The following is a 19,507-nucleotide window of genomic DNA, read 5'->3' as shown; positions in this document are numbered from 1 at the left end:
GACAAATGGTACCAGAAAGGCGGGGAGAGTGGGGGGGGGAGGAGCAAGGAGGCGAGGAAAGGGAAGGTGGGAGGGGTTCAGGTGGGGAAGGAGAAGGGAGGGGGAGGGTCCCAGACCCACCTTTGACGTTGCTCAGCGCCAGGGAGCGCTCCTGGTCCGCCAGTGCAGTCCCCAACCGGCCACTGCCGCCGCTGTCCTTCTGCCGGGCCACGGCCACGGCAATGCCCACAGGTGGGTGTCGCACCTCTGCTTCCCCCTGGGCACCGGAGCCCTCGCGACCAAAGGCCTTTGCACTCTCGGGCCTCTCTGGATCCCGCTTCAGCTGCCGGCTGCCAGCCGGGGCAGGACCCCCAGGGTGTGGGAGGCGGGCCTGGGCACGTGGGGCACCCGCGGTCGTGGGGGCAGGCTCGGGTTTCATGGTGCCCAGGCCTCCAAAGGGGCTCTTCTTGCCGCAGCCGCCAGGGCGCACAGTCCCGGCCTCACGGGTGAAGCTGCCACTGTACTTGATGAGGCTCTGCATGGCAGAGGCCTCTCCAGGGCCATGGGCCGCGGCGTGCAGGTCGGCGCTGGGCCGGGCACAGGTGGCCGAGGCGCGGGGCAGCGCACCCCCAGGATCCAGGTAGGCCTTCTTGGAGGCGGCCGTGGCCTCTTCCTCTGCGCGGCTGGCGTGGTGGTGCTGTGCGGCCAGCACAGCCATCTGCGTGGTGGCGAAGTTGCTCAGTTCGAAAGGTTTCCATTTGTGCTCAGGCCCGGCGGGTGGGGGCGGGGGTGGCCGCGCGGGCTCCAGGCCGAAGAGCTTGGCGGCCTGCTGAGAGGCGGCGGAGGGCCCGCGGGGGTTGCGCTCGCAGGGCCTCGGCTCCGCCTCGGGTTTGAGCAGGTCCTTGGCGGGGAGGTAGGCCCGGGGGTCTGGGGAAGCGCGCGCGGCCCGCGACGGGGGGGCCTCGGCAGGCGGCGGCCGCTTGAGCGAGCGGATCACAGAGCTCTTTTCGCGGAGCCCCTCCGGGCGGTCCGGGGGTGGCCGCGGGGACCCGGGCGGAGCCTGCAGGACGCCAGGCCGGCCCGCCTCGCGCTCCCGGGCGCGCGCATCGCGCGCCTGCGATGCGATCTGGATGGGCCCCGGGCGCTCGTCGAAGGCCTCCACGGAAGGCACGAAGGTGGGCGCCACCACGCGGTGCTCGCGGCCCGGTTCGCGCGCCGCCGCAGCCGCAGGGAAGATGGTGTAGACGCCGGCGGGCCCCGGCTGCGAGGCGAAGGCGCCAGCGGAGGTGGTGGCGGTGGCGGAGGGTGCGGGCGGACCCTTGCCCGGTGGCAGCGGCGGCAGCGGGGAGGGGCAGGGGCATGGCCCGGCCAGCAGGGCTTCTGTGCGCCGCAGCCGCGCGCTCTCGTCCTGGCGCGTAGCCTCCTTGGAGCCGCGGGCGGCCTCCGCCATCAGCGCAGGAAGCCCCGCTTCTCCCACGCCGTTGCAGAGGCTTAGAACAGATGGTGGCGCTGAGGTCTTGCCCTTGGAATCGGCGGTGACCACGCCTGGAGCCCGAGGTGGCCCTGGCTCGGCCAGGAAGGGCGACAGGCGCTCTGCGAGGCGCGGGTGTCCGCGGTCCTGGCGGCCCTCAGCCCGCGCCTCCTGGGTCAGGTCCACTACGCCACGCGGCCCAGTGGCCTCCTCCCGGGCCCGCTGGTCCTTCTTGCTGAACAGCGGGGGAGGCTCCCCACTGCGGCCTGCCCGCTCCTTGCCTGGACCTTCCCGTGAGGAGCCTTTGGCTGGGGCGCCCGAGTGGCCACCTGGGGTCCTGGAGGAGGGCGCCTGAGAGTGCAGGGCGCCTGGAGCCCCTGGGCCGGGCAGGTAGAAGCCGTCTGCAGGGAACAAAGAGCCTGGGAGTGAGCGCGGGCCCCCTCTGCCCGGCCAGAGCTGAAGGAGGCCCCTGAAGGGTGCCAAATGAGACCCTGCCACCCCAGGGTGAGAAGGGCCATGCACAGCGCAGCCCTTCAGAGGGAAAGCTCTGGAAATGGAGGGAACCAAGTTTTAATCTCACTTGGCTACCAATAAACCTTTCTTAAGCCCTGGCCGGTTGGCTCAGTGGTAGAGCATCGGCCTGGCATGCAGGAGTCCCGGGTTCGATTTCCGGCCAGGGCACACAGGAGAAGCGCCCATCTGCTTCTCCACCCCTCCCCCTCTCCTTCCTATCTGTCTCTCTCTTCTCCTCCCACAGCCAAGGCTCCATTGGAGCAAAGTTGGCCCCAGCACTGGGGATGGCTCTATGGCCTCTGCCTCAGGCGCTAGAATGGCTCTGGTTTCAACAGCGCAATGCCCCAGATGGGCACAGAGCATCGCCCCCTGGTGGCCATGCCGGGTGGATCCCTGTCGGGCGCATGCGGGAGTCTGACTGCCTCCCCATTTCCAACTTCAGAAAAATACCAAAAAAAAAAAAAAAAAAAAAAAGAGGATTAAAATAAATAAATAAATAAATAAAACCTTTCTGGACCTTGGTTTTCCCTTCTAGGAAAAGGGCAGAAGCCAGTGTTGTTCTTTTAAGAGTGGTCCAGAGGACCTAAGAAGCAGAACACAACTAGAAGGCTCCAGAAGGCTGGGGCGCGAGGGGGAGGGGTTATCCAGAGTGCCCTTGGGGGCCCTGAGAGAGGGATGCTACCTGGAATGCCAACTGGGCAGTGGTGGGGGCCCCAAACTCCTCCCACCACCCCACAACCTCCTGTCTCCCTACTCCTGCGTCCTGACCTTTCTGGGTATCGAAAATGCTGGGCTGACCCAGCTGGCTGAGGAGGGGGCTCCCGCTGCTGGGGGGCTCCAGGTGGTTCAGGTGGAGGTAGGATGGGTACAGCCCGCTGGGCAAGTGGGAGAAGCCTGGAAGAGAGAGAAGAAACAGCGGCTGGGCCACCTCGGGCGCCCTCCGAGGCACTTCCTTCTGGCCCTCTTGTTCTGTCGGCCCCCAGTGCAAGGAGCCTGAGGTTTAACACCAGTTCCCCAAGGTGAGAATAGCACCCCCCTCCCCAACCCAGAGGCCGTCCTCCCTCCAGTCCCAGGCAGCCCTTGGGGGCTTGGGCTCTCAAGTTCCAACAGGAAGGGGATCAAAACGGAGGGCAATGAGGACCTTTGTTATTCTCATTTAAACCTCAAAAAAACAGGACACTCTTGATACCCCCATTATATAGATGAGGAAACCGAGGCTCAGAGAGGACCACTGCCCAAGGTCACATGGCTGAGGAGCCTGGTTTTCAACCAGGATCACCAGGACTCCTAATCTCTACCCAACATAGACCTGGTTTAGTTGGTTCATTGGCCACTTTCCTGCTGTGGGACCCTGAGCTGCTCGCTAGCCCTCTCTGAACCTCAGGTTCACCCAACATCTCCGGCTGTGAGGAAGGAATTCCTCCTGCTGACGGTCCTCCCAGCCTCCCACCCCGCACTACCAGCACTGCCCAGAATCAGGGTTTCGTGGGACAGATAAGACAGGAAAGGGTAGCCAAGAAATGACAAACAAGACACCTAAGCGGGCACACAGGGAATAAGACCCAAGAGCCACTTGGCAGGGCGCAAAAGGCCAGGCATATGGACGTTGGGCACAGAGAGGGTCCTGACGCTCTGCCTAGGCTGTGGGTCTCATAGGACCAAAAGCCCATTGGACATTCTTAAGGGACTTGGTTCCCAGGTAGCAGGGATGCAGGACACTGGGCCCATGGCTTCTCTCAAAGCACCATCTGATAATGACATTAACAATAATCACTAAGTAATCAAAACCACCAGATACACGTTATCTCAGTCACCGAAACAGCGCTCCTATGTCGGTTCCCGGTCCCTCTGTTTTCTCATCTGTAAAATGGCCAGGATGTCCTCATCTCCCAGCCTATTCTGGGAATAAAGTGCGCTCAGGTCCGCAGCACCTGGTACACAGTAAGCACCCTCCCCCTGTTTGTTGTCATTGTTGTGATTACTAGTCGTTGCTGGCAAAGAGAAAACAGGGGTGTCAGGGAGGGCGGAGGGTTTGATGGCACACAGGCACCAGGGTCCCTCAAATGGGGCAGCCTCCCTGGGGGGCTAATGTAGGTTCAGACGGGACCCCTGCCCACCATCCCAGGCCTAGAGTCAGGACCCCCCCCCTATGCAGGGCACACACAATGGGGGACAATGCAGAAGCACTCAGTGAGACGGGCTCAGAGCGGAAACGGGGAGACTGTGGGCTCAGCCTGCAGTAGCTGCTCCGGGACCCTCATCTTCCAGGATCAGGAGCTAGCTACCGCCCAGCATCCAAACTGCACCAGAGCCAGAAGTGAGGGAGGAATGCAGACTCTCAGAACCATCCCTTAACGGACAGAGGGAAAACTGAGGCTGCAGGGAGATCCAGGATTTGGTCAGGGCTGGCAGGAAGCCAAACCACAGAACCCCACCCCCACCCCACCCCCATCTAGGTGCATCACTGTTGCAGAGCCCAGCGGCCCCTGGTCCCACTGCTTCCACAATTATTAATGAGCTGACTGCGCCAGGAAGGCGGGCGAGCAGAACAAACCAGGCCCTGCCCTCAACAGCTTGCTCTGGTAGCAAACCAGGTATTTCACAAATAAACATAAATCTGCCATCACAAATTGAGAGGTGAAGGGAGGTGGGCGAGAAGCCCTGAAGGATGAACAGGAGACAGCCAGTGGGGTGAGGTGAGGGGCTGCAAGCAAGGGAATAGCTTGTGCAAAGGCCCTGTGGCCGCGACAGAAGCACTAAGCATCTGAAGAACAGCAGGGACGCCCAGTGACATGGTTGAGGCCCACTAGCCACAGCTCAGAGGGGGTGACCATGGAGGTGGAGGGCAGTGCACAGACTTGGGAAGTGCTGGAGACAGCAGCCCAGCAGCCCTCACCCCACCCGCCTGGCACACTCCTTACCTTCATGGGCATGGGTGGCCCACAGCTGCACCATGGGCAGGTTGCTGGGAGTGGGGGAGCGGAAGGAGAGGTCAGAGGGCAGGGGCACCGGGCTCCCATGAGATGAGGCCGAGGGCCCCATCCCGCTGGCCACAAAGCTGCCCAAGAAGGTCTCGCCTGCAGAGAAAAGGGGGCTGTCAGGCAGCCACCAGGCCACCGCTGCCTCGCCCACCACCCCAGCGTCCCCATCTTTCCCAGTTTCTCCCTACTGTGAGAAGCTGACACAGGTCACCCCACCCTCAGGATGGGCCCCTTGGCCTCAAGATGGGCCTGGGTCAATCAAGCAGAGCCAGCCAGGAAACCACTAGGGCAGACCCTCGCCCCAAGGACAGTGCCCCAGCACTCACAGCAGGACTGCGTGTCCAGCCCCAGCCCCAAGGGAGGGCACAGTTCTCCCTATCTACAGGTAAAAGATGAGGCTCAGTGGGGGGCCAGGACCTCCCAAGGCTATTGAGTGAGGAGGTAGAGGGGGGCTCATAGCCTGAACCCCTACTCCTGTTCTGGGCTCCTAGACCAGGGAGGATACCCACAAGTCGTAGAATGACGTCCCCTAAGACCCCACTGCTGTTCCGGACAGGCCCAGACCTCCCAAGACCTCAGCCAGACCCATGAACCCATTTAGCAGATAAGCAAGCAGAGGCTCAGAGGTGGGAAGTGCCTTATCCCACAGCCAGTGGGCAGTGACTCAGTGCACACCGCGCGCAGGGCCCAGAACTGCCACAGTGACTCAGTGAACGTACCCGTGAACATGGGAGCTGTGAGCACGGGAGCTGACGGTGGTGCCAGGAAGCCCTGTCCAGTGGGCCGGCCGGCCCCTTTCAGAGAGCAGAGCCCCCAACCCAGGTCCCCTCAAATGGGGTGGGGGTGTGGTGGCGGCTGCTTGGCAGGACGGTCAGTGGGGACCCAGGTAGAAACCGCACCCACCACGTCCACGCCCCATGTGGCCAGGCTCAGCCCCCCCAAAGAGAGGCCTCCTCACTCCCACCACCCAGGGCACTGCCCCTCAAGCTGGCAAGACTTGGGCAAGGGGCTTCCCTTCCTCGGCCTCAGTATACTCATCAGCAAAATTAGAGTAATGCCCCGCTTGAGAATTGTAAGGAAGAAGGAGGCACGTGTTCAGTAATAATAATAAACGCTAGCAGCACCGTTCACGGAGAGAACCAGGCAGGTGATTTCAGCCCTCTGGAGGCGGGGCAGAGGCCCATGGGCAAAGCTGGGCACGGGCATGACCGGCACCCAGCAGGGGCCAGCTCTAGCCACGCTAGCTAAGGGCTTCCCATGTGCCTCTCAGGTGAACTCCTTAGGTCCCTGTGAGGTGGGCACTGTTTATGACAGCCCAGAAGGAGGCGACTGCAGGGGGCACGCAGAGGACGTGCGACTCCCACAGGCAGGAAGCCCCCTCCGCCTGGGGCCCTCGGAGGCTAGCAGAGCCCCACCCAACCTGTGGGTCCCCAGCAGCCCCCACGGGCAGGGCCTGCAGACAACAGGTGCTCACGCTCTACCTCTCAGGGGCACTGGACCCCAAAACGGCCACCCATTCCCTGTGGGGTACACACACAGGGAAACTGAAACTGAAGGGGCAAGGCGTCCACCTTGGTGTGTCTCCCCCCCCCAGCAGTGACGGCAGCCGGCTGGATGGGAGGACCCAGGCGCCATCACCAGCACCCCGCATCCGGGTCCCCAGACTGCACCCCAGCCCTGTGCTGGCCCCTCACCGGACTCCAGCGCCGAGGCCTCGGGACCCAGGGCCATGGTGGCCGGACAGTCCACCCACGCGGTCCAAGCCCAGGCATCAGGGCCTCTGGGCCCTGCCCAGCCCCAGGCTTCCTCCTTGGCAGGCAGGCGGGTGCAAGGCTCCGGAAACCGGCAGCCAGAGGTTGGCGCATGGCTTACATCAGCCGCCAGCTCTTCCTGCCTCGGGCTGCGCGGAAGCCCGGTGGCCCAGGCCGGCCCCTGCCCAGGCTTGTGAAACCTGCCAGGCAGCACCGCAGGCCCGGATGCTGCCAACGGCTCAAGCCTGCCACCGGGGCTCAACGGTGCCCAAACTCCCGCCACCAGCACAGCAAGCAGACCCGGGCATTGGCACACATTCACTGCCGGCACCTCCTCCCCAAATTATCCTCCTCACGCGGCCAAGGGACGGATTTCAAACACAACTTAGACAAACGGGGGATGACTGGAAGAACCTGGGGTCCACCTCTCTTTCCTCCTGGCTCTTGGGCGCCAGCCTCCTTCTCATCCCTACCTCGGGTGTCCTCAGGCCCCGGGATCTCAGCTCCAATCCCTGTCCCCACCGAGGACGACTTGGAAGTACCAATCTGTCTCCCCAACAAGCTGACCGGTCCCCTCCCTGCAGGTGGGGGCTGAGGCCCTAACTCCTGGCCTCCGCCTGGCACACAGATGGTGTCAGCTTTTGAACTGAGCACATGCACCTCGTTTCTAACGTCACAGGACAAAAGCAGATAGACAGTATTAGAAGGGGTAAGCCTAGCCCTTGACCCCCCCAAGGATACCACAGGCCACCCCAGGACCTCCCGGCCAGTCTCCCCAGGGTGGAGCACGGGCAGCTGGCCCCACTTCATGTCACCAGGGTCTCCACACTGCTTTCTGAACCCCACCAGCATACCTGGCACTCTTTTCACAGTCTAAGCGTGCCCCCTTCTCTTCCACCCACGCCTGGGGATCCAGCATGGGTCACCTGGGTTCAGCAAAAAGGGTGTGGACCTCCAGGTTCCAGGGACAGTGAAATCCTGCAGTACAGCCCGGGGTGGAGGGGGAGGGGTCTTCCTTCCACCCACCACTGGCTGAGCTGAAGGCCTGGCCCCCATCCTGGGTCCCAGGCCACACTTTGGTGACTGCAGGCCTCTGTGCCACTTGCTCACCCACGTAAGTATCCCACTTGATGCCTGTGGAACCCTAAAACACCCATGAGTGACCATAATCCATTATCACCATTCATAATAATGGCTGACACTGACCCAGTCCACGGAGGGAGACCGACGTGTGTGCTTCACCGTCACACGTTGTCACTCGGCCCAGCCCTTCACGGGGCACAGAGGACCACACATAGCCACAAGCCGCAGGGCTCAGGGGCAGGACCGGGGCGCCCCCCCACCACGCGCCCAGCAATCTAGCCCTGCGCCCCTCCCGCGGACATTCACGCCCTGGCCACCCACCGTCTGGGCTGGGCTGCGAGCGTTCCGCTGTCATCCCAAACAGGCCAGGGGCTGGTCACACAAATGACACCCACCGGCCTCGTCTGTAACCAGCGGTGCCCGACACCTGTTCTAGGTCTGCCCTGCGACACTACAGCGGCCACTGGCCACTCGTGACGACCGGGCCCTTGAAACGTGGCTGGTGAGGCTAGGGAGCCACGCCTCCAATCTTATTAAATTTTAATTAATTTAGACTTAATTTAGCCACAGTCTGGGCTGCAGGCTCCTGTCAGAAACTGGCGTGGGGCCAGGGCCAGGGCCTCTTGACAGGCCTGTCCCTCACCGTGGGGAGCGATTCGACAGAGAGGGTCCCCAGGGATGACAAAGACACAAAACCCCAGCCTCCAACGCCCACTGGCTCTGCGACTTGGGGCAAGTTTTCAATTTCCCCAAGGCTGTGGGAAATGGACGAGGTGGTGACACCTGTCCCCCGTGGGCGGGGGGGGGGGTGTTCATATTTTTAAATGCTTTCACGAAGTGCCATGCAAGGTTGGCAGCCGTTACTGCCAATACCCTCACTATTTAGTTATAAAGCCCTGGGCCTGGAGAAGTCGAGCCCCCCACCCCCACCCCCACCCCCTAGCTCAAGGTCAGGGTCCCAAGTGGGACCACTTCTTCTACCAAAATTCCTACCTTAAAATAAAATGTTAACTTTGAAACTAGAGAGAGCTGGTGGGTGCCCACTGCAGCTGCACTAAATACCACTTAAATACACACTTTCAATTGGTTCATTGCACAGTATGTGAACTTCACTTAATTTTTTTTTTTTAAATAAGCTGTAGGTAAGATCTTCTTTCTGCCTCCAGATCCTGCCTCCCCCCCGGTGGCCTAGCCCGCAGGGCTCCCCTACCAGTCCCAGCTGCCCTGCCCAGGTCCCAGAGCAAATCTGGTCCCAGGGGCACAGTGGTTCCCCGATGGGCACCTTCTCATCCTGGCTTACCCACCCACAGCCCTGGTAGTGAGGGAGCCTCACTACCCCATTTTACAGATGAAGAAACTGAGGGTAAGAAAGGTTGCCTCGGGTCCCTGGCCGGTTGGCTCAGTGGTAGAGCGTGGCCTGGCATGCAGGAGTCCTGGGTTCGATTCCCGGCCAGGGCATACAGGAGAAGCGCCCATTTGCTTCTCCACCTCCCCCCTCCTTCCTCTCTGTCTCTCTCTTCCCCTCCCGCAGCAGAGGCTTCATTGGAGCAAAAGATGGCCCGGGCACTGGGGATGGCTCCTTGGCCTCTGCCTCAGGCGCTAGAGTGGCTCTGGTCACAGCAGAGCGACACCCCGGAGGGGCAGAACATCGCCCCCTGGTGGACAGAGCATCGCCCCCTGGTGGGCGTGCTGGGTGGATCCCGGTTGGGCGCATGCGGGAGTCTTTCTGACTGTCTCTCCCCATTTCTAGCTTCGGAAAAACACACACAAAAAAAAGAAAGGTTGCCTCAGTTACTGAACCTGGGTGACCAAGTGGCTCAGCTAGCACCACAAGGAGTCAGCGACACCACGCCCAAGCTCGGGAATGCCACCCAAGGCCCTTAGCTCTGGTCAGGCCATGGGCCCTTGGACCCTGAGCAAGGGAAGCCCCCACACACACACATATAAGCACGACACACACAGCACTGGTCCTCAGAAGTCCTCAGAGAGCTGTCTTCTCTTTCTCTAGTCCAATGGGAGAGGAAGGTCGCCCCAGGGGCAAGAAAGGAAACACCAAAGCTGGCTCTAGGGATAGCAAACATGCCCCCAGCCACCACTGCCTGCAGGAGGGGTCCAGGGTCCCTCTGCACCTGCAGCAGGGAGCCGGGAACAGACACCTCAGTCCCCCACCCCCATCCTGTCTGCACTGAGCTAACAGGCTCCCCGAGGCTGGGACCCACCAACGTCCCAGCCCCTCCCGGAACTCCACATGTGGCAGCCACACACAAGCTCCTCAGGAAGCCCGCAGGGACCGTGAGTTTGGGGAGGCAGGCCAGCCTGTCCCAGTCTTTGCCACTCCGCTCCCCAACACCCACCCAGACCACAGGAAGGGGTCTGCAGACTCGGAGGCTGGCCAAGGTCAGCAGGAGGTGGAACTCCAATCCAGACAAGACCTTTTCCCTCTTTCCTTTCCTCCCCCCCAATGCAGGGCTCCTGCATGTACGGGGTGGAGAATGAGCCCTCCAGGTGCACTCTGTAAGGGGCTGGGCCATGCCATCCACGGGCAGGTCCCCACAGAAGGTGATGGTGGGGCCACCACCTCCCCGGCCAAAGGACCACGTTGCTGGGGACCTCTCCGGAGGCTGAGGACACAGTGGGCACCTGCAGACCTTGCTGTGGGAGCAGAGAGGTACCCGATGAGATCCTGACGGGAACAGCGATTTGGTCAACGGAACGGTCAGTCGAGGGCTGGAGGACATGATCACGGCCCAGGGGCCGAGCTGGAATATGGAACAGCCTGTGGACTCGTTCCTCCCTCAGATCAGGCCAATGATCTGTACACGCCTCACTCCCTTCTCTTTCCGCTCAGCTGACGCTGGGTGACCCTGGCCTTCCTTAACCCGACCCCGCCCTCCCCTCACTCCCTGCCCAGGATTCTTTTTCTCCATAGGTGCTTATCACCGTTGATCATGCCATCTACACGTTAGTTCCTTCTTTATTGTGTTTCTGTGTTTACTGTCCCTCTCCACCCACTGGAACAAGCTTTGTCTTGAAAGGAGCAGGTAATAAATACTTTAGGCAGGCACAGCGGACCTAGTCCGCCGGTTGCAGCCAACGCAGTCCGAGACAATACTTAAAGGATTAGGCTTCATTCCAATAAAACTTTAGTTACAAAAAAAAAAAAAAAAAAAAGCCCTGGCCGGTTGGCTCAGTGGTAGAGCGTCGGCCTGGCGTGCAGGAGTCCCGGGTTCGATTCCCGGCCAGGGCACAAGGAGAAGCGCCCATCTGCTTCTCCACCCCTCCCCCTCTCCCTCCTCTCTGTCTCTCTCTTCCCCTCCCGCAGCCAAGGCTCCATTGGAGCAAAGTTGGCCCGGGCGCTGAGGATGGCTCTGTGGCCTCTGCCTCAGGCGCTAGAATGGCTCTGATCGCAACAGAGCGACGCCCCAAGATGGGCAGAGCATCGCCCCCTGATGGGCATGCCTGGTGGATCCCGGTTGGGCACATGCGGGAGTCTCTCTGACTGCCTCCCCATTTCCAACTTCGGAAAAATACAAAAACAAAAAAAACAACAAAAAAAAACTTTAGTTACAAAAATGAGAAATGGTTCAGGTTTGGCCCCCGTGTGCAGACTCCTGCATGATAATGTGGGTGTTCTCCATCCCCAGGACCCCCCACAATGCACAGAGTACCTGTTCAATTAATAGTAGGATGGTGGGGGATGGGTAAGGTCAGTATCGGCTGGGCTAAGGAGGAAAGGGGCCCTTTCCCCGAGGCCCTGTCTCCCAGCCCGCAGGGGGCTTGCTAAAGGCTTCAAAGCCTCCACAGGGAACAGGGTCAATTAGATCGTAATAACCGTGTATAGTGTCAGAGGGGTACTAGACTCGCTGGGGGCACCACTCTGTAAGTTACCTAAGTGTTCAATCACTATGTTGTACACTTGAAACTAATATAATATCATATGTCAACTATAACTAAACATTTTATTTATTTTTTTAAGAAGCTTCAAGCCAGCCCTGGCCAGTTGGCTCAGTGGTAGAGTGTCAGCCCGGTGTGTGGAAGTCCCGGGTTCGATTCCCAGCCAGGGCACACAGGAGAGGTGCCCATCTGCTTCTTCACCCCTCCCCTCCCCCTTCCTCTCTGTCTCTCTCTTCCCCTCCCGCAGCCAAGGCTCCACTGGAGCAAAGTTGGCCCAGGCACTGAGGACGACTCCGTGGCCTCTGCCTCAGGTGCTAGAATGGCTCCAGCCCAAGAGGAGCAATGCCCCAGACGGGCAGGGCATAGCCCCCAGTGGGCATGCTGGGTGGATCCCAGTCGGGCACATGCAGAAGTCTGTCTTTCTGCCTCCCTGCTTCTCATTTCAGAAAAATACAAAAATATTGGCCCTGGTCGGTTGGTTCAGTGGTAGAGCGTTGGCCTGGCGTGCAGGAGTCCCGGGTTTGATTCCCGGCCAGGGCACATAGGAGAGGTGCCCATCTGCTTCTCCACCCCTCCCCCTCTCCTTCCTATCTGTCTCTCTCTTCCCCTCCCGCAGCCAAGGCTCCATTGGAGCAAAGTTGGCCCGAGCACTGAGGATGGCTCCATGGCCTTCACCTCAGATGCTAGAATGGCTCTGGATGCAACAGAGCGACACCCCAGATGAGCAGAGCATCGCCCCCTGGTGGGCGTGCCGGGTGGATCCCGGTCGGGCGCATGCGGGAGTCTGTCTGACTGCCTCCCCGTTTCCAACTTCAGAAAAATACAAAAAAATAAATAAATAAATACAAAAATAAAAATAAAAAAGCATCAAGCCTTCGTTTCACTGTCTCCTCACCCTCCTCAACTCTGGGGGGGCAGATTCTTGTCCTTTTTACAGATGAGGAAACTGAGGCTCCAGTTCCATAGTCTACATCTTTTCACTCAGCCACACTACCCAGTCACTAGACCCCCTTTTCATATTTTTCACTCCCAAAGATCCCTCCCCAACCAAATACAGGACAAACATATTTCCCCTTTCTCTTTTAAAACATTTGGGCCTCACAAGCAAGGGGTCACATCTATTAAGATATCACCCTCCCCCCCCAAAAAAAAAAGAAAAGAAAGAAAGAAAAAGTAAAATGTCACTAAAGGCGTCTGACCTGTGGTGGCGCAGTGGATAAAGCGTTGACCTGGAACGCTGAGGTCGCTGGTTCAAGGCCCTGGGCTAGCCCAGTCAAGGCACATACCAGAAGCAACTACTACAAGTTGATGCTTCCCACTCCTTCCCCCCTTTCTCTCTCTCTCTCCTCTCTCTAAAATGAAAAAATAAATCTTGGGGGGGGGAATATGTTACCAAAGGGTATCAGAGCATCTGGTGAGCAAGATCAAATCAGAGTTATCACCCAGAAAAGAGCTCGCTCCAACCCCAGAGCATGTGACTTCAGCACTTGTCTGACAGCAGCTGAAAACAAGAGGACCCTCTGCATAAAATGACCTTCAGACTCCCGATGATTCAATTCGATTTGGAGATTTCTGTACTCTGGAAGCCAGAGGATGGGTTATAAAGCCCTTGCTGCTTAAGGAATCTTATCACTCACTCCGAATGCTCATCAAATTACAAACAAAAGAACTATGTATGGTAAATGGCTGAATTTGGTAACTGCTGTTAATATGACAAGGAACTATCAAAACAGGATGATGTCATTGTCGTCTCTCCAATCAGCACAGTGTTCAGTTTGGCTGTGGGAAGGCAGGGCCGGGAGGGTTGCAGACAGAGAGCGCCAAGCCGTCCCCAGCTTTCGGAAAGCTGCAGAGCTCATCAAGGTCCAGGAAGGGGCACATCCACTTCTGGGGGTTCCTCCCAAGGAAATCACCAGCCTTGTGGGCAAAGATGTATTTACTAGGATGCTCAGGGCAGCCCAACAAATCTATGGACTCGATGCAATCCCAATTCAATGCCAGAAGGACATACTGTGTGATTCCACTTAGAGGAGGACCTAGAAGAGTCAAGTTCATAGAGACAGAAAGTAGAAGGGTGTGTGTGTGTGTGTGTGTGTGTGTGCACGCTCGCGCGCTCACACGTGCCCGAGGTGGGGGAGGAGAAGGGGGGTTGTTTCACCAGAATGGGGTTTCTCTTCTGAAACATTTTGAGGATGGATGGAGATGATGATGACACAACGTGAATTGACTAAATGCCACTGAACAGTACGGCTAAAAAAAAATGGTTCAAACGGCAAATTTATGTTATGTGTGTATGACCAGTTTAAAAAAAGAAATGCTAGATGGGGGGACAAAGATACCGGTCGCAAACATTGGGGTTTTGTTTTTAATCACTTCGTCTTCATTTTGAAATCTTCCCTAATTTTTGTGAGCAGTATCTATGGTGACAGAAAATGAGTTGACTTTGGGGGATGGGCACACAACACAATCAACAGTTCAAATGCCACGGAGACATTCACCTGAAATCTAGGTACTCTTGTTGATCCGTGTCACCCCATTCTATTTAAATTTCTAAATTAAAAAAAAAAAAATAGCGACGCAGAAGCAAAGGACTGAGACTGGCCGAGGCCACCTTGAAGAGGAAGAACAGGGTGTGAGGACGACTCTATCCAGCACCAGGACGTCTGTGCCGACAGTAACGAGACTGTGGGCGTGAGCACAGGGCCGACAGCCGATGGGACGGGATGTCCAGAAACAGGCCCAGGGGTGCACAAGGTGGAGAAAGGACGGCTCTGTAACCCCTGCTGCTAGTCAGCTTGTACCTCCACAGGAGAAGAGCCAGGAACTTGACAGCCTACTTCACACCACAGAACCTGACTGCCTACTTCATTCACATCATACACAAAAGTCAACTGCAGCCTGACCAGGCGGTGGCTCAGTGGACAGAGCGTCGGACTGGGATGCGGAAGGACCCAGGTTCGGGACCCCAAGGTTGCCAGCTTGAGCGCGGGCTCATCTGGTTTGAGTAAAGCTCACCAGCTTAGACCCAAGGTCACTGGCTTGAGCAAGGGGTTACTTGGTCTGCTGAAGGCCCACGGTCAAGGCACATATGAGAAAGCAATCAATGAACAACTAAGGTGTCGCAATGAAAAACTGATGATTGATGCTCCTCATCTCTCTCCGTTCCTGTCTGTCTGTCCCTATCTATCCCTCTCTCAGAGTCTCTCTGTCTCTGTAAAAAAAAAAAAAAAAAGAAAGTCAACTGCAGGTGGGCTGCAGATTCATCTACCTGTGAAGGGCAAAGCAGGAAGCTTCTACTGGAAAACACCTTTAGGACCTAGGGGCGGGCAGAGGTTTCTTCAAGACCACATAAAAGCACTAACCAATAGAGAAGAGACAGCCACACTGGATTACATTAAAAGTGTCATCGAGCCTGACCGGTGGCACAGTGGATAGAGCGTCGGACTGGGACGCAGAGGACCCAGGTTCCAAACCTCGAGGTCACTGGCTTGAGCAAGGGGTCACTCGCTCTGCTGTAGCCTCCCCCCCCACCCCGCCCCGGTGAGGGCACATATGAGAAAGCAATCAATGAACAACTAAAGAGCTGCAACGAAGAACTGATGTTTCTCATCTCTCTCCCTTCTTGTCTGTCCCTCTCTCTCTCTCTGTCAAAAAGGAAAAAAAAAAGTAACACCAAGTCATCACAGAACACCATCAGGAGAAAGGACATGGCACAGAAGGAGACCTGTGCAGCATGTCACCGACAAAGAACTTACATCCAGAATAAACAAAGAGTACCAGCAAGTCAGCAAGAAAAAGACAAGTCAGTATTCCCTAAGAAGGGCTAACGACACGACAGGAGGGTCACACATAAAAATACCCAAACGGCCAGTAAAACCCACGACAAGGTACTCCGCGCCCTACACCAAGGAGGAAATGTGACTTAGAGCAACTCCACCCCCACGGGAAGGGTTAAAACCTCGAAAAGGAAAGAAGGGGCCCTGTTGTTACGCAGCCAGGGGGAGTGCCACTGAGGACGACCACTCTCGAAGAGTTTGCTGCCGAACCCACGAACTTTCTGAGCCGGCCTCACCCCCCTCCCCCGCAGGCTATGTGCAAGTCGGATTTCCAGAATCTTCCTGCCAATAATGGCTAACATTGGAAAGCAACCCACCTGTCCATCAACCGCTGGATAAACAAACTGGGACAGTACCATACAATGGAGCCCCGGCAGCAAGGAGAATTATGACCACACAGAACTCAATGTGATCAATCTCAGGACCTCACTCAAAGGACACACCCTCGCACTCCCACCAACACGAGAGGTAGGTACACAAACCAGTGGGGACAGGGGTCATCTTGGGTGGACGGGGACGAGGTAGGTGCACAAACCAGTGGGGACAGGGGTCATCTTGGGTGGACGGGGAAGCGAGGGATGGGCGCCTGGGTTTCTTGTTTAACCTGGCTGACGTTTCCACGGGTGGGTTCAGCTCGTGAAAAATATAGTTACAGCTGTATACCTATGACCTGCACTCATGTCTGGGGATCTTACGCCCCAATTAAAAAATATCCTTTAAAAAGAGATCACTGGAGAGTATGATGCTACACGAAATAAGCCGATCAGGGAAAGACAAGTGCCATACGATTTCACTCTTAACACGGAATCTAACAAACAGAATGGACCAACAAGCAACACAGAGACAGACTCAGAGACAGAGAGCAGACTGACAGCTGTTGGGTTGGAGGCATGGAGAGATGGAGCAAAAAAAGAAGAGAGAAAACTCATGGACACAGACGACAGTGCGGTGATTGGGGGACATATAGGGTGACGGACCAAGCCTTGACCTGGGGTGGGGAACACAAAATAGGGTAAAGATGATGTCTTGCGGAATTATGCACCTCCACTCTCTTTAATCTTGTTAACCAGGGTCACCCCAAAAGAAACTCAATTTAAAAAAGAAACTACCTAGGCCCTGGCCGGTTGGCTCAGTGGTAGAGCGTCGGCCTGGCATGCAGGGGTCCCGGGTTCGATTCCCGGCCAGGGCACACAGGAGAAGCACCCATCTGCTTCTCCACCCCTCCCCTTCTCCTCCCTCTCTGTCTCTCTCTTCCCCTCCCGCAGCCAAGGCTCCATTGGAGCAAAGTTGGCCCGGGTGCTGAGGATGGCTCTGTGGCCTCTGCCTCAGGCGCTAGAATGGCTCTGGATGCAACAGAGCAATGCCCCAGATGGGCAGAGCATCGCCCCCTGGTGGGCATGCCGGGTGGATTCCGGTCGGGCACATGTGGGAGTCTGTCGGACTGCCTCCCCATTTCCAACTTCAGAAAAATACAAAAAGAAAAAAATAATAAAAAAAAAGAAACTACCTAATAGATGAGAAAAATATAGATTAATATATAGATTCAGATATGCAGGGAAGGCCGGGGGAGGGTAATCGAAACACAAGCATGGTACATATTACATCTGGAGTGTCATGAAAATCGCACGTTGACAAAAATCTGCAAAAACTGCAGCTAGTCAATGAATTAAATTGAGCCCAGAAAGTTTGAAAAAGAAAAGAGAAAGAAAAATTCCTATCAACACGCCACCTCTCCCTTGCCCCTGGGTTTTTCCTTGGGCTTTTTTAAGAACATGCTTCTAGATCCTTCACGTCCTCACTGTGTGACCTTGTGATACAACCTCTCTGTGCCTCACTTTCCTCTCCAGGAAAATGAAGGCAGGATGAAAGAAAAGAAACTGAGATGGGGGGACTGGGGGTCTCTGCTTCATGGTAACCCTTCTCCAGAATACAAGCCAGTTGTGGTGGGGGCCCGCGGTGTGTGTGTGTGTGGGGGGGCTTTACGCTGACAATCTTGGGGCTGTGGGTAGGCCACGGGACCTGTGGATGCGGCCACCGTCCCCGCCACGCTGCCATTGGTGCAGCAGAGGTGGCTGAGCTTCTAGAAATTCAGAAGTTCCTCTAAGCCAAGCAGAGGCCCAGGAGTGGCAGAAGCCACCAAAGCCACTGGGCCAAATCAGCAGGCTAGGCCCCACCCTGTCGGGAGAAGAGGGGTCCCACCAAGCCTGAGGTCCCTCGGGCTCAGGGAGGTGGGAGGCTGGACCCCAGACTCCCCACTCCATCCTGCCCCTCTGCCAGAGGGCCTGGGACTCCAGCTCCTGGGCTCAGCCCAGAGCTCCCTCCCTCCCCTTCAGCTAGGAGAGGGCCCTGACCGCCAGCCCCCCCCCCCCAAGCGGTTAGATCTCAGCAGGCATCTTTTAGCATCCTACAGCCCCCAGCCCCTCCCCACCAAGGCCACTGTCCCAGAAGGGCAATCCGGGTTCAACTCTGGTCACCTCCTCATTCTGGAGTCTGGGCTCTTGGTGGGATGGGGCTTGGACGTGCCCCACAGCCGTAAGCCCCTGCCCACAAAGTGGATGCCCGGGAATCCCAAGGCCGCCCACATAGCGGTCAAGGCTGCAGCCGCCCCCACCCCCAGATATGCAAATGACTCCACCTCAGCCTAGCCTTCCAGAAGGTCTCAATTCTAAAGCAATTACAGAGGATTTCCCTGTAGACTTTCTTCTCCCCCGAAGGCAGAGCTGAGCCTAGAGGGAGAGGTTGAGATGGAGGGCGGGCCTTCTAGGATCTGCTGCTTCCAGGCACAGAGGAACCTGAGTGGAAAAGGCAAGGCAGGGAGACCTGTCGCCCACGGCACGGGCGCGCGCGGGCGCGCGCGCACACACAGACACGCATGCGCGGCTGAGGAAGGAGATGGGCTGACCCCAGAAGAGGTGGAGCACAGCTCCATCTGAACAAATCCTGTCCCAAAAGCCAGAACCTATAGCGCTGGGCAGGTAGGTCAGTTGGTTGGACCGTTGTCCCCGCATGCCAATGTTGAGGGTTTGATCCCCGGTCAGGGCACATACAAGAATCAACCTATGGATGCATAAATAAGTGGAACAACAGATCTACATTTCTCTCTCTCTTCCTCCTCTCTCTAAAACCAGTCAATAAATTTTTTTAAAAAAAGAAAAAGATAAAAAGCCAGAACCTTACACAAAAACGAAAGTCACAGGGTTTAAAAAGGAGAAAAAACAGCCTGACCAGGCAGTGGCGCAGTGAATAGAGCGTCGGATTGGGATGTGCAGGACCCAGGTTTGAGACCCTGAGGTTGCCAGCTTGAGCGCAAGCTCATCTGGTTTGAGCAAAGCCCACCAGCTTTTGAGCTCAAGGTCGCTGGCTCGAGCAAGGGGTTACTCAGTCTGCTGTAGCCCCACCGTCAAGGCACATATGAGAAATCAATCAATAAACAACTAAGGAACCTCAACGAAGAATTGATGTTTCACATCTCTCCCTTCCTGTCTGTCCCTATCTGCCTCTCTGTCCCTCTCTCTGACTCTCTCTGTCTCTCCCACAAGAAAAAAAAAAAAGTAAGTTGCTACTGCCTTCAAGACAATCCCACTCAAACAACAAAGACACCACCACCTCCCTCAAAGCTGGTTGCGCCAACTCACTCAGCTCTATGCCTACTGTGTGTAAACTTTCACACGCAGGGCTCCCCTCGGACTCAACTCAGGTTTCTGGTTCTGTTTCCTACTATACCATAGCCAAGTATTAAGATACAGCTCCGAATATTCGTGTATCGGCAGAAAAAGAAAAAAAAAAAAAAGGAGAGAAAACAAAACAAGAGAGGAATGAAAGTAGACAACCCCACAGCATTTTGGAAGGAGACAAGGTGTGTGTCACTGGGCAGGGTGGGCAGGGGAGGCTGAAACCTAAGCTTGGAGGGGGAGGCTCCTGAGACCCTGCAGGGCTACAAGCCAGAGTGCAGAGAGGAGGAGAGGGTAAGTGGAGCCCCCGCCCCCCCACACACACAAG

At 57.1% G+C, this 19,507-nt stretch overlaps 1 protein-coding gene across 6 annotated transcripts in view; it reads right to left on the bottom strand.

The window, feature by feature from the left end:
• TNRC18 (trinucleotide repeat containing 18) overlaps positions 1 to 19,507 on the bottom strand; it is a 90,000-nt gene that overhangs the window by 55,691 nt on the left and 14,802 nt on the right. For 5 of the 6 annotated variants that reach the window (XM_066273447.1, XM_066273448.1, XM_066273444.1 and 2 more), the window contains 3 exons: positions 4,885 to 5,040; positions 2,732 to 2,857; positions 121 to 1,851 (listed from right to left, as the gene is read on the bottom strand). In XM_066273447.1, coding sequence (XP_066129544.1) covers positions 121 to 1,851; positions 2,732 to 2,857; positions 4,885 to 5,040 — 2,013 coding nt within the window. Of the gene's footprint in view, positions 1 to 120; positions 1,852 to 2,731; positions 2,858 to 4,884; positions 5,041 to 6,638; positions 6,761 to 19,507 lie in introns of those variants that run through there. The other variant, XM_066273449.1, reaches the window with a different exon arrangement.

Source organism: Saccopteryx bilineata, chromosome 4 (assembly GCF_036850765.1).
Source record: "Saccopteryx bilineata isolate mSacBil1 chromosome 4, mSacBil1_pri_phased_curated, whole genome shotgun sequence".
NCBI classification, from domain to species: domain Eukaryota; kingdom Metazoa; phylum Chordata; class Mammalia; order Chiroptera; family Emballonuridae; genus Saccopteryx; species Saccopteryx bilineata.
The sequence above is the reverse complement of the archived record's forward strand: the minus strand, read 5'-3'. Positions and strand labels throughout refer to the sequence as shown.